Genomic DNA, 13,710 nt, shown 5'->3' with positions numbered 1-13,710 from the left:
CAAAATAGAGAATGCATAGAACACCAAATTCTCTGAGAAACAATAAAAGAAAATACTGAGCTGCTCTGGTTCAGACCTCAGAGTACAATACAGAACCAAGTGCTAGAAGAGCAGTTCTAACATCACCCTCATAAATGTTACAGCAAAATGCAGGTGCTGAATGGCTTTGTTGCTTGCCGCTTATAGGCCAATGCCAATGCCTTCATGCCACGGTAACGGGCATAGTCTTACCTCATGTCTGTATTCTCTGATACTAATTAACATACTTAAGAGAGACAAAGATACAATATGTTCCTTGAGCATTATCACTCTTTATGATTGCTTCCTCAAGTTTAACCAGTCTTCAACATTCATTTGCAATCCCCACAGCTTGTTAGATGGAAAGTATCTATGATATACACCTGAGAGGGATGTATGGTAAGCAAGCTAAAGAATGAAATTTTGCTTTTTGAAGACATTTAAACTTGCATACTTAATTCAGCATTCTCTCCACAATTGCCTCCAATGAGGATCATAAGGTGCGCGTTGCAGAATCTGATTCTGTTGCGTGCCTTAGACTTAAATCTGTTATACTCATCTATAGCTTTAGCTGAAAGAGGAGCAAACTACAATACATGTCACATGAGTACGGTCAGGATATGCATTCTCAAATTTCATATTACAAGTTCACTTGTAACAATACTAGTTAAATAAGAAATTATGTTATTCATTAGTAATGACAAATAACCAAAATCTCAGTAACAGCTAATGCATTATAGTGATCCTACAGTGTGCTTTGTAGTACTGTTAATAACATGAGAATGTTGAACATAGTACAAACCCTGGGGACATTTGAAGGAGCATAAACATATTCAAAATCTTATATCTTGAAGGTGCATGAGCATTGTAAAGGTTAGTGAGGAGGCACACTAGCAGAACTAATCTTTCAACAAACAAAGAAATAACATTTCCATCCATCTGTAAAAATGGAAAATTTGAAATGATGGCTTCGCCCGGGTTTGAACCGGAGACCTTCAGTGTGTTAGACTGACGTGATAACCAACTACACCACGAAACCATTTGCTGTTTATCCTGAATCCATGCTTATTACCCTGATCATCCCAAAGTAGATCAGTCTATTTACTTTATTTACTTTTGCTTTGTAAAACTTTATACTTCTCAATGCACGTGCTTCCACGTGCAGCCTACAGACCACGTCGCTTTGAAGCTTTTTTTTTTTGTTGTCTTTTTCATTTCCGTCGTTTGGTTCAGACTTCTGAATAAAACGGCATCCAAAATTCAAATTAGCTCGAAAATGAAAACCGTCCCGTGAAACGAGGAGCGCGGTTAAATCCAGAGTTAGTAAAAAGGCAAAAACGACCGCCCCAACCTCCCAATCGCCAGCAAAAGAATAAACTATTCACCGCTGTACCGCGGTTAAAAAAACCCTTCCCGCTCCTAATCCCTCTCCCCCCAACTATAAAAGCCAACCCCCCAAACATCGCCCCATCATTGCCTTCTCTTCCACCTCAGGCGTCTTAATAAACGCCCCGTTTTGGATTCTCTCTCTGATCCCGTCCTCTTTTCTCCGTCGAATCTCCGCCGTCTCTTCAACCGGACATGAGGGAGTGCATTTCGATCCACATCGGTCAGGCCGGAATTCAGGTCGGAAACGCCTGCTGGGAGCTTTACTGCCTCGAGCATGGAATTCAGGTACTCCTTCTCTCCGATTTGGCTAGATCTAGGCCTTTGATGCGTTTTTGTATGCGAAATCGGACTCGTGGTTTGTAGATCTGCTTCATTTTGTGCTGGATCTAGGGTTTTCGGTACTGTAATGTCGCTATTTGTTGTACATTGATGTAAAATTGTATGTGATTTGACTTGTGGAGTTGAATTTTGTGATTCTGTGGACGGATCTAGGGTTTTATTTTTGTTTGGTTTGATTTTCGTTAGATCTGCTACATTTTGTTTAATGTTGCTGCAAATTTAGCCTTGCTTGGTGCATTGCTTCTTATATTCTATGTTTAATTGAATATTGGATCTGTATGAGAACTGTGGAGTTGATAGAATGTTCTGCGTTCACAAATGCTAGCTTTGAAGTTTGAAATGCCTGCGTCAATTGTTGCTTGCAAATCTGGTAGAATTTTGTCCATTATTCGTTATAGTGTGGTTTGCAGTCTACTATGGTCATGCTGGAAATGAGTTTTGGTTATGAATTGGTTTATTTTTTTGTATGAAATTGTAAAACCACAAACCGTTGGGATTTATAGCAGAACAGGATAAATAGGTTTGTTATTAATGTTTGAATACTTTCGTTCCTGGTAGAAGAGGGTTTTCACTCATTTGGCTTCAATGATACTGTTGCAATACTTTTTTCTTCTTATGAATTGGTTTGGTTGGTTTGATGGAATGTGATGCTGATGATTGTAATGATTGTATTCAACAGCCTGATGGCCAGATGCCAAGTGACAAGACCGTTGGTGGAGGTGATGATGCTTTCAACACCTTCTTCAGTGAGACTGGTGCTGGAAAGCATGTGCCCCGTGCAGTGTTTGTAGATTTGGAGCCCACTGTCATTGATGAAGTGAGGACTGGAACATACCGCCAACTCTTCCACCCTGAACAGCTCATCAGTGGCAAGGAAGATGCAGCTAACAACTTTGCTCGTGGCCACTATACCAGTTAGTATTTTACTCCACTGTTTGTTTGTGAGTTTTACCACTCTACATTTTGTTGTTAAGTATCAAATTGCTTATGTTTCTATATCTTCTTTATCAGTTGGGAAAGAGATTGTTGACCTGTGCCTAGACCGCATCCGAAAGCTTGCTGACAACTGCACTGGTCTCCAAGGTTTCCTGGTTTTCAATGCCGTGGGTGGAGGCACTGGTTCAGGTCTTGGCTCCCTCTTGTTGGAACGTCTCTCTGTGGACTATGGCAAGAAGTCCAAGCTTGGATTCACTGTGTACCCCTCTCCACAAGTATCTACCTCGGTGGTTGAGCCCTACAACAGTGTTCTATCAACCCACTCCCTTCTGGAACACACTGATGTTGCTGTGCTGTTGGATAATGAGGCCATCTATGACATCTGCAGGCGCTCCCTTGACATTGAACGCCCTACCTACACCAACCTCAACCGCCTCGTTTCACAGGTACTGTTCTGCCTTCTCTTTTTAGTGTATCCCTTGGCTTATTTGTCATTTGAGGGGTATGGACACTAATTTTCTACTGCTGTCTGTTATAGGTTATCTCATCTCTGACTGCATCTCTGAGGTTTGATGGTGCCTTGAATGTGGATGTGACTGAATTCCAGACCAATCTTGTCCCATACCCCAGGATCCACTTCATGCTTTCATCTTATGCTCCTGTTATCTCAGCTGAGAAGGCCTATCATGAGCAGCTTTCAGTTGCAGAGATCACCAACAGCGCATTCGAGCCTTCCTCCATGATGGCCAAGTGCGATCCTCGCCATGGTAAATACATGGCCTGCTGTCTCATGTACAGAGGTGATGTGGTGCCCAAGGATGTCAACGCAGCTGTTGCCACCATCAAGACCAAGCGCACCATCCAATTCGTTGACTGGTGCCCCACAGGATTCAAATGTGGTATCAACTACCAACCCCCAACTGTTGTTCCAGGTGGTGATCTTGCCAAGGTTCAGAGGGCAGTGTGCATGATCTCAAACTCCACCAGCGTTGCTGAGGTGTTCTCGCGCATTGACCACAAGTTCGACCTCATGTATGCCAAGAGGGCCTTCGTCCACTGGTATGTTGGTGAGGGAATGGAGGAAGGTGAGTTCTCTGAGGCTCGTGAGGATCTCGCTGCCCTGGAGAAGGACTATGAGGAGGTCGGCGCTGAGGGCGAGGAGGGCGAAGAAGGTGATGAGGGAGATGAGTACTGAGTACCTATATCATCAATTAGATTGTTGTTCCTAGAACTGCTATGTGCTTGTGTTGTGTTTCTATCATTTTAGTATGAAAACTGTGATGTGGTTTACTTTGTTTCTGTACCCAGACTTGTGTGAAATGTGGCTTTGTTGTTATATTCACTTATTCAGAGCTTTAAATCCTTCAATGTTGAGTACTCATCTTTGTGCCATTATTTTAAGATCTAGAATTTGTCTCTTTTCTCGTTACCGAAAGAACAAGAATAATAAGTATGTTAGTTACAGACGTGCAGTGCAGGCACATAACCAGAGGAGCCATTAGGGTAAGGCTTAGCTTGTTGTTCTTTACACCCAAAATGCAGTTTGACCAGATCAATAGAAGAGGGGTGGTATTCCATAATCCATGCGTTACCTTAGTTAAGTCCTTTAACATTGTAGGTACCTTGGTTAAGTCCTTTTAACATTTCTTATGTGTGTTTTGTTTTATTTGTTTTTTGTTTTTAATATTGACGTTAAGCCTTTGATACCAAGAACGAAAATGGTACTTATAGACATGATTTGCCCGCAAGAGCAACGATAAATGAAGTTATGCCAAATGACCTTAAAGCAACTTAATTGCAACTACGTAACAATTAACAATAAAAAAATATATAATATTTTGAGTTCAATTCATAACCTACTCCTATTTGAGCTTCTTATGAAACTAATGTTTTGTTTTGAAGCATATTGCCTCATAAAAGTTTTTCCTTGTGTTTCTTATATTTTATTTTGTCAAACTTGGATAATTGCACTCATAATTCGTCTCATAAATGAAAAAAAGAAAAGGACATAATTCAACATTGAAAACTATTTATGTTTTCTTAATACATTGGCGCCCTTTAGGCTAGCTGAAGTGGTGAGAGAGAAAACAATTAGGTTGAAATTATTTGAGGTCGGATTTTCTGTTCTGTTTTTTTAGTGTAATTTAATCTGATTTTCTCAATGGAAAAACCTCTTTGATATGGCCACAAATGACTAGTTTCACACTTCCATGATTATTTCTGGTGCTACATGTTCTTAATTTTTTTGGTTTTACAGAGTTCATTTTCTGGCAGAATATTGCCATTTTAAGTGAAGAGATTACACTACACACAAATCCCCTCAACTCTCTCTCTCTCTCTGACTAGAATTGCAGAGTACACCAAGTATAATATTGGTTGGTCCAAGAACCAATCGGACAAATCTGCTACAAGAACCAGAAAAGCCTGTGAAAAATTCCTTCACAATATTCTCTGGGGTTGAAGACATTTGGGCCCTTTTTTCCTGCTCCTTCCTCAATAGCTTGGACCCCCTTTGTCTTTTCCCACATATTCTATGCTCTCTACAACGACTGTAATCTACCGCATTTAGCAACTTTACTCTCTGCTTGAATATCAGTAAGCTTCTCAGAGTAGATAAAGGAGGGATCTTTGATTACATGCAAATGGAGAAGAAGAGGAAGCAGGATCACAAAGTTTCTTCCACCAGTACTAGTCAAGAACCAGAGACAGGCCACCATATCTTGGTATGAACTATCTTTCCCCTTTTCTCATATTTCTACAATGGTTTGTAAAAATTGTGGATTTAAGACTTGAATCTAAAGTTTTGTAATGGCAAAAGCAAATTGTTGAGCTTGACCTCTGTGGGGTTTCACTGTTTGTTCTCTTTTGGGTATTTTTGTTCTTTTCTCTTGTGGGTTTTCATCTGATTTGTAGTTTATTTGGCATAAAGTAAGAGACATACCCAAAGATGCTGTCTTTGAGGATTTCTTTCAAGTCCTTTTATTTAGGGGTCTGATTCTTACAGCTCTTTAATTTGGTAGTTTAGTTCATCTGTTGCAAAAGACAATAACTCATCCTTCTTTTGTTTCATCTGTCATTTTGTGTTGGTTAATCTAATTGTTACTGTTTACCTGCTTCCACTGTCTGAGAAATTGTGAATTCTGAAGAATCCAAATGCATGCTCTAGTAAACAAGACTCACAATTTGTAAACTTCCACTTTCTTCAACTTACCACATGGTCAATTTTAACTACACAGAGCAAGGATGACCAAAACCAAGACAATGCTGAACCTCTAACAAAGAGCACAAACATTGATAGTCCTTCAAATGGCAATGTACCTTCCCTAAGTCACCAATACCCAGTAACTTTTCCATGGCCGTACACTCCTCACCATGGTGGGGAGCAATCTCCTTTGGTGTCTAGACCTTTTGTTGCAACTCAATCACCACTGCCTGGCGCTTTGAGCCAATGGCCGCAGTTTCCACATCAGGTCCAGTACGGCCAGCCACCGAGGACTTATCCCCAATCAGCTGCTCCCTTTTGGCTTCCACAGCCACCTGGATATCCATTGCCTGCCTCCAATGCACCATCGACTTTGCAGCCATTTGTTGCTGTTGGAGCAACTGATGTTAGTGGTGGAAGTTCAACAACAAACCAACCTCAGGTTCCCAATTTCTATTACCATGCTGGGTACCCGTATCCAGGCTTTCCAGGTAAACATGTAACTGTAGTCATTTCCATGTTCTGCATGTTGACATACTTCTTTGAGGCACTATAACTGACTTATCCACAAATATTATATCATTAATGTCTGAGTAGAAAATAATCAAAAACAACTGTTCAGTACTATATGAGTGATCACTGAACGTTTGTGTAATTATGTGACCTCATTTCTATCTTGTATAGTGCAAGTTTGATTGCAAAGTTTTTAGCTTGATATTTAAAATATCAACCAGCTGCTAAAATTTGAGTGATATCACATATGAAGGTGAAGCGTTATTGTTTACAGGTACATGTGATTCCTCGTCTTGGTGGAATCAAGCACAAGCACCACAACATCTGTGTACATATGCTTTTCCAGGTTCTTCACCACCTGCATCGCTGCCTAGTTGTTCTACAGCACTTGGACAAGCAGTTGGAAAAGGAATTATCAGACCACCAGCAAAACTCTCTAATAAGCACCAGCAGCTTTGGGATGCTCAAGTATGAACCTCACTTTTTCCTTAAACGCATACGTATTCTTTATCATGATCTTGCCAATGTGATATAAACAGAGTATTTTCTGGTTCCGAGATTGTAGTCTGCAGAAAATGTTCAGCTCTGGAGTGCTGTCAACCACTTGCAATCAGAAGTATCTGATTACAAAAATCGCTTAGCAAGACTTGAAGCAGAACTGTCTTCTTTGAAAGCAGTAGGAGAAGAGACCACTACTCAAGTTAGTGAGGCTGTTTTATATGCAAAACCGTCAAAGAGAGGGAGACCAAAGAGATCAGTTGCTTCAGCTGATGCAGTGCATTCTCCAAATAAGCCTCATCGTCGAGCTCGCGGCAGAAAACCTCCAGTACCTGCAGTATGTAGTGCTCAACAGTTTGATAGTAAATCACACTTGTTTGAGAAAGTAATCCTCAACAAGGTGGAAGACAAACAAAAAGCTCTTCACCTAGCAGCCGCTGTTGAGCAAGGAAACAATGCCTCACATGTCGTCACACATTCTTGTGGCAATATGGAGATTAACGGAACCAGTTCGACAATGCCTGCAGTCCACTATCAATTTCAGCAGGAACTTCGTGGTGTCCAAACATGTGGAAACGGGAGTGCGTCTTCAGAAATGAAAGGTACTGATGTCAAGGCTAACAACACTACCTACCCCATCTTCCCTCAGAACATCCCATGGCCTTACAACAATACCTCTGAAATCGAGGGAAATGACCCAAACATAGGCACCAATGGTTTGTACAATAGCGGTATTGTTATCTCACAAGGGGGACAGGTCATCCCTGGATGGAGCTTTGTAAATGAAGCGGATACTTCAGATAGGCTGGAAGATACAGTGTTAGGATCAGGAAAGAACGACAATGAGGAGATTATGGGAGGTGATGAATCTAGCTCAGGAGCTGAAAAAATTGCTCGAATAAACAATGAGGGTGGCTTCAACATGGAAGACAGAGAAGGAACAAGCAATAACAGTCTTGCTCCACCCAATAACTAGTGACAGTTTATTTTACTAGTCTGCATCTGGAGTTTATATGATAGTATTTTGATGTATCCTGCAACATGGGTCTTGCTTTTCTCTGCAGAAACGTTGGCCCAAATTTTGTAGCGCAGGATGGTATAATCATGGAATATGTAGTAAACACAAAAAGGGCATTTTGACTCTCTGTCTCAGATGTGGCAAAGTCTATGTAAGAACTCTCTAATTTAGGCATTCCTATTTGTTATGGAACTCTCAGTTGTCTTTCCTCTTCAATCTGTCCTCCACTATACTAAACTCCACATAGTGCACACTATAGATAGTTGAGACTCCTTAAAAGATAAATCAGTGTCAGTGACAAAATTTGCTCAAATAAGCAGGCCGGTGGTAGTCTATACGATAAGGTTCTCGATAACTAGAACACAAAAACTATGACTTCAGAAATCAGTAGTGTCAATCTTGACCATGCCACTAGAACTGAAACCTCCACCGTTCCTCAGAACCATAACCAAATAGTGCCAGAAATTAGTCAAGGAACATTTCCCATATTATCATATTTCATACTCATAATTAACCAACAAAGGGTCATCAAACTTGGACGTCATACTCATCATACTTGCACTTGAATTTGTCTAGGGTTAGTACATGGTCCTCGTCCCTGAAAATATGGTGTTGCTAATCAAACCGCAAGTCTATGTTATCGGTCAGGTCTAACTCTAAGTCGTATTCTGATGAACAAAGAAAAGGAACAGTTGAGATTCAATGATTCATGCCCTACGACCAACGGTATCGCGTCATATTCTTCTTATTAAGGTCCAGGAGTCTAGAAGGTTAACGACAATGAAGCATGAGACGAACTGCCAGGCGTTCACTGAAACCCTAAATCCTGGAGGCAGAAGAAAATACAGACCGAATATGAATTATTGGACACCTTTGTGTCACTTTCGAGACTTGAAACCAAGCTATGAACCTGGGTTTAGGTTATAGTGAGACTAATATATGATCTTGCTAGCTTCATAAATCATAACTACTCTTTACCTTGATATTTACTCATTTGCTCGACCATATATTACATCTCGAATCTACATGATGGTGATAATATAAAAAGAAACAATTTACATGGAATTTTGTTATCTCATCAATTTTGAATATATCCCCATCGAAAAGATTAAATTTTGAATATATTGTATTGTTAATTTGTATCTAGTGTTTTAGCTAAATTGGCCGAAATGTATATAACATTTCACAGGTCGTATATATGTTTCTGTAAATCTTGACCAGAGAAGTATAAACTTGAAACAAATTTGAATAATATTGTTACCAATTAAATCGAATCTAATGAAATAGGAAGATAAAATTACCAAAGAATTTGGTCAAATCGGAGGACCACTAATTAACCATAAAATAGAAGTTTGTTGGTGTTCAACATCTCTCTTTGGAAATTACATATAATGGATAAGAATAGTTAAACAACAAATGACCTCATAATTCCCAACTTCAACCAATTTGAATCTCTTCCTCTCCAAAACAGGATACTTGTTTACACACAGATGAACATCTTGAATACACTACGAACACGACACGTAGTCAAATTAATATCTTCACAACGAAGAAAATAGCATGTTTCATACAAAAGATATTTTCTCCACTTAAGAGATCATACTTGTTAACTGAGACTAGAAAAGCTTAATTAATTAGCAAATGACTTTTCTCCTCATGCATGTTCCATCACACACGCTCGCTCACACCCAGTTTTCCTGATTAAGCAAGGCAAAAGCCATGCTACTATCCAAAATAGACGTGTTAACATATATAACTCTCTCCATCTCAGTCAAACACGTACTCTCTTCATTTCAATCGTTTATATTTCTCAGTATTCCTCCTCCAAATCTTCCGCTATACAGTTAACAAATCCAAATCCATATTTCATAGTCTTCCATATTCATCATCACCATTTTCGATTCGATTCATTTTTCTCATTTCTCAAATTCTCCGATGGCCAAAAACATTTCTCAGTCGAATGTCAAGAAACACATGGTGTGCTTCTCCTACGCAGCCTACGCCAAAATCCTCATCAACCACTTGAAATCTACGGATATTCCGATCGAGAGAGGCCTCAGCGACGCGGAGCTCGCGTCTATTGAGGCCACCTTCAGCTTCACTTTCCCTCCTGACCTCCGGTACATTCTGCAAGAGGGCCTTCCGGTTGGGCCGGGATTCCCAAACTGGCGGGCATCCTCGGCCCAACAGCTCAACGTTATCCTCAACCTCCCGGCCCTCGGCCTCTTTAAGCAGGTCTCCGAGGGGAGCCTCTGGTGCCTGAGTTGGGGTCCGAGGCCCGGACGCGGGGGAGTCAACGCGGGGTTGGAGAAAGTCAAAGATCTGTTGAGGAAAGCGCCGGTTTTGGTTCCGGTGTATAGGAACTGTTACATTCCCTGCGAGCCCAATTTGGCGGGAAATCCAGTGTTTTATATAGATTCCGAGAGCGCGAGGGTCTTGAGTTTCGACGTCACGGGATTTTTCAGGGAGTTCGGAATGGCGCACGCGCCGGCGTGGGCGCCGAAGGAGGCGAGGATGGTGGAGTTTTGGAGCGACGTGGCGGCGCGTGGCGACACGTGCGGGTGGTGGAGCGGGAAGCTGGGTGGGGGTTGCTTGGATGAGGTGTGTTGGAGGCTGAGGGAGGGAGGGTGGAAGGAGGAGGAAGTGAGGGAGATGATGATGATGGATGGTTGTGGTGGAGAAATGGAAAGTGGGAACCAGGTGATTGGGTGGAGGAGGGAGGAGGATATGGGGTGGCGCGTGGGGTTGTTATCGTTGGTTTTGTTGCGTGGGGGTTGGACCAGGGAAGATGTGGTGTACTCGCTTGGTCTTCATGACCAGAACGAGGTTGTTGATGAGAACGTAACGTATTTGGAGTGTCAGCTTTGTAATTAGACCTTCTGATTAGATGATTTTTTTGGCTAATCATTGATCGATAAATGGATCTAAAATGTGTAACCAAATTTTTTTTTTCTTTAGATTTTTCAGTCTGTCAGCTTAGATTTTGAAACGGTTCATAATTTAGATTTATCTGATTTTTTTTTTCTTGAGGTAGTAGATTTATTGTGATTCTTACCAGCTCATTGAATTAATATCGGAAATATTAACATTTGGTTTGAAACAATATTATTGAGAGTGTTTTTGTAAGGAGAGAGTTACTATCGTCTATTGCGACCTTTAAATTTGTTCTAAGTTACCGTGATTAGCCTAGAACAAGAAAATTGGGTAAAAATTGACTATCTGAATTGGGTATCATGCACAACAACAAAAGAGACAAAATTAAAGCTATATATTCCTGATTCGATATCAATTGTGGTCCATTTTCGTGTTGAAAAAAAAATATTCTGCATGAAAATTAGCTAGAATACATCTCAAAGAGGACATCTTGTGCTTTGTCGTGGACAATGAAGTTTTCTGTGATGCAACCCTTGACAAACATAAGTGGTTTGCATCTTAGAAGTTAAATATTGTGGCTAGCTAGTCCCATTAAGCTTGTCTCTGTTAATTCCATTAGTTGACAAATGACTTGCGGAGCAGTAATCAGAGCTTAAAAATAGAATAGACTAGACATACTACCCGCACGTTGCTGCGGTATTTCATCTTGTGAACAAATTAAAAAAACAGGTTTAAAATCACGGGCACTGAATCAAAATCTAAGTCTTTGTCCTCCACTCCAAACCTGAATATGTTGCATGATTGTATGACAAAGTCTGTAATTGGATTATATATGTAACTTGAAATGGTTTGGTCTCTGATTACGAATGTGTCAATCTATCCATGTAAACCACCCGATCTTAAAAAGATCATTGCTTACTCCTCAGTAGCCTGGGAAATAAAGTACATACATTATACAACATGAAACCAAAATAATACAGATGTTAGTTCACATGTATTGCATCGTCATTGGAGCTACAACTGTATTTCTTCTTCATTAATTGCTTAGTATCCTGGACCATGTGTTTACGGGCTTTCAAAGCATATATACATCATTACTTATAAGTTATAACTAATTAAAGTCGGTGAGCCGTGGCTTGGTTGGTTAAGGTGTTAACTAGCAACTTTGAGGTCATGGGTTCAAACCTCATTGACATATATAGGGTGTGTGAGTTATTTAATAAAAAGTTTTTTTAAAAAAAAAAAAAACTAAATTAAAGTCTTCTTTACTATGAGGTATAGTTTATAAAAGCAGATTGGAACTTAGATCAGATAAAAATAAAACATTCTAACAATACTAACTTTATTGCACCCTTGTGTTATATTGATTGCAGAAACCTATCTCATTTGGGCAAACAAAATTTTAGGATTTTATTTCATATATGAGGTTTGGTTTTGTTGTTTTCAGCTTGGTTATTCTCTATTGACTTGAATCCCAAGAATACAATGAAAATAAGCAAAAAAAAATCTTATATAGTTGCCCATAACAAAAATTGACATAGACAAATCAAGAGAACTCGATCACCTCTTACAAACCGATAACTCCATTGGAGGAAAGCATTGTAGGACTGGTTGGACTAACCTTGGACGACATCAATTCTGGTGAAAACTCTAACCTGAAATTCAATATTGCAACATCTTAGTGGAGATTTCAAAGAAAAAAAAAAAACAAACAAACACTACTCAGCTATGTAAAACAGTATGTAAATCAGATAAACATAAACATGACCAAAAGATCATCAACAAATGAAAACCTAGAGAAAAGCTAGAACAAAGTGATATAGATAAATATAAAATAATTGAGAAAATTAGATAAAAACCCAAAATACTAGACCTTTTTTAAGATAAACCCATACATATTTTTCTTTTATTTTACACCCACTCCACATAAGCAAACATACCATATAGAGCAAATGTCTATAATTAATAGTTTTCTTCATTTTTCGGTTTCTCTAATTTGCCCTTCAAACAGTAGAAAGCTAAATTTAGTATATTTCTCAATTTTAGCATCAATTTGAAACTCAAATACTAACTAAAATTTAGTTAGATTTAACTTTGTCATAATCAATTACATTCTTTAATTTCTTACCTTGTTATTACTAACTTGAGTGTATATATATATATGCTATATACAGAAGTATGTCATTTGTAATAGGATGATACTTTTCATTCCTAAGCTCACATTTGGTGTCTCTCTACATAGTCGAAAAATGTCTAATTGTAAGGTACACGTTCTTGTTTTTTGATTAATTTTCTTCTTTTTAGGTATATATATAATTTCTTATCCTAATCGAGAGAACATTTTACTTTCTACTACTTACGTTTCTAATGTACATTTTAAGTAGGACATGATATGATAATATACCTAAAAAGAAGAAAATTAATCAAAGAACAAGAACAAGAACGGGTATAGGGTATAGGTTCAAGGTATAGGGTATAGGGTTTAGGGTATAGAGTATAGGGTATAGGGTATAGGGTATAGGGTATGGGGTTTAGGATTTAGGGTATAGGGTTTAGGGTTTTTAATGTACCTTTTAAGTAGGGCATGAATTCCTTATGTAGATTAGAGAATGAATTCCTTTAATCTAGATTTTTTCATAAAAATAAAGAAAACTACATGATTCTTGCAAATTGATTGAAAAATGTTAATGTTAGAAGAAAAACTCATAATTAAGGTATTTAAGATAGCATCAATTAAGCTTATTTATTATATTAATATGTTATAGTTGAATTGTGGCAATTGTGTAAAATTTAGAAAAAATAGGACATAATATTTATCATAATTGATACATTTTAGATGTCTATCAAATAAGAATATTAGGTGGGTTTTATTTAAAACCACTCTTCAAAATTGGGTGTATATGAAAATTCCCCAAAATAATTT

The 13,710-nt window shown here is 38.9% G+C and overlaps 2 protein-coding genes and 1 non-coding gene across 3 annotated transcripts; 2 read left to right on the top strand and 1 right to left on the bottom strand.

Annotated features, from left to right (window-relative positions):
* Nucleotides 1–983: 983 nt before the first annotated feature.
* On the bottom strand, nt 984–1,057 carry TRNAV-AAC. Its single transcript has one exon. It is a non-coding gene; the product is annotated as a tRNA-Val (tRNA).
* Nucleotides 1,058–1,490: 433 nt separating this feature from the next.
* On the top strand, nt 1,491–4,084 carry LOC101301331 (tubulin alpha-3 chain-like). Its single transcript, XM_004288249.1, has 4 exons — nt 1,491–1,692; nt 2,426–2,660; nt 2,758–3,128; nt 3,221–4,084. The coding sequence occupies exons 1-4, from the start codon at nt 1,600–1,602 to the stop codon at nt 3,875–3,877; spliced, it is 1,356 nt and encodes a 451-aa protein (XP_004288297.1). The 5' UTR covers nt 1,491–1,599; the 3' UTR covers nt 3,878–4,084.
* A 957-nt stretch (nt 4,085–5,041) lies between these two features.
* On the top strand, nt 5,042–7,871 carry LOC101304044. The gene is made up of 4 exons (XM_004289333.1): nt 5,042–5,405; nt 5,919–6,375; nt 6,672–6,865; nt 6,963–7,871. Exons 1-4 carry the CDS (start codon nt 5,319–5,321, stop codon nt 7,869–7,871), a joined length of 1,647 nt encoding a protein of 548 aa, XP_004289381.1. The 5' UTR covers nt 5,042–5,318.
* The last annotated feature ends 5,839 nt before the right edge of the window (nt 7,872–13,710 follow it).

This window comes from Fragaria vesca, linkage group LG1, assembly GCF_000184155.1.
Source record: "Fragaria vesca subsp. vesca linkage group LG1, FraVesHawaii_1.0, whole genome shotgun sequence".
Classification (NCBI taxonomy): Eukaryota; Viridiplantae; Streptophyta; class Magnoliopsida; order Rosales; family Rosaceae; genus Fragaria; species Fragaria vesca.
The sequence above is the reverse complement of the archived record's forward strand: the minus strand, read 5'-3'. Positions and strand labels throughout refer to the sequence as shown.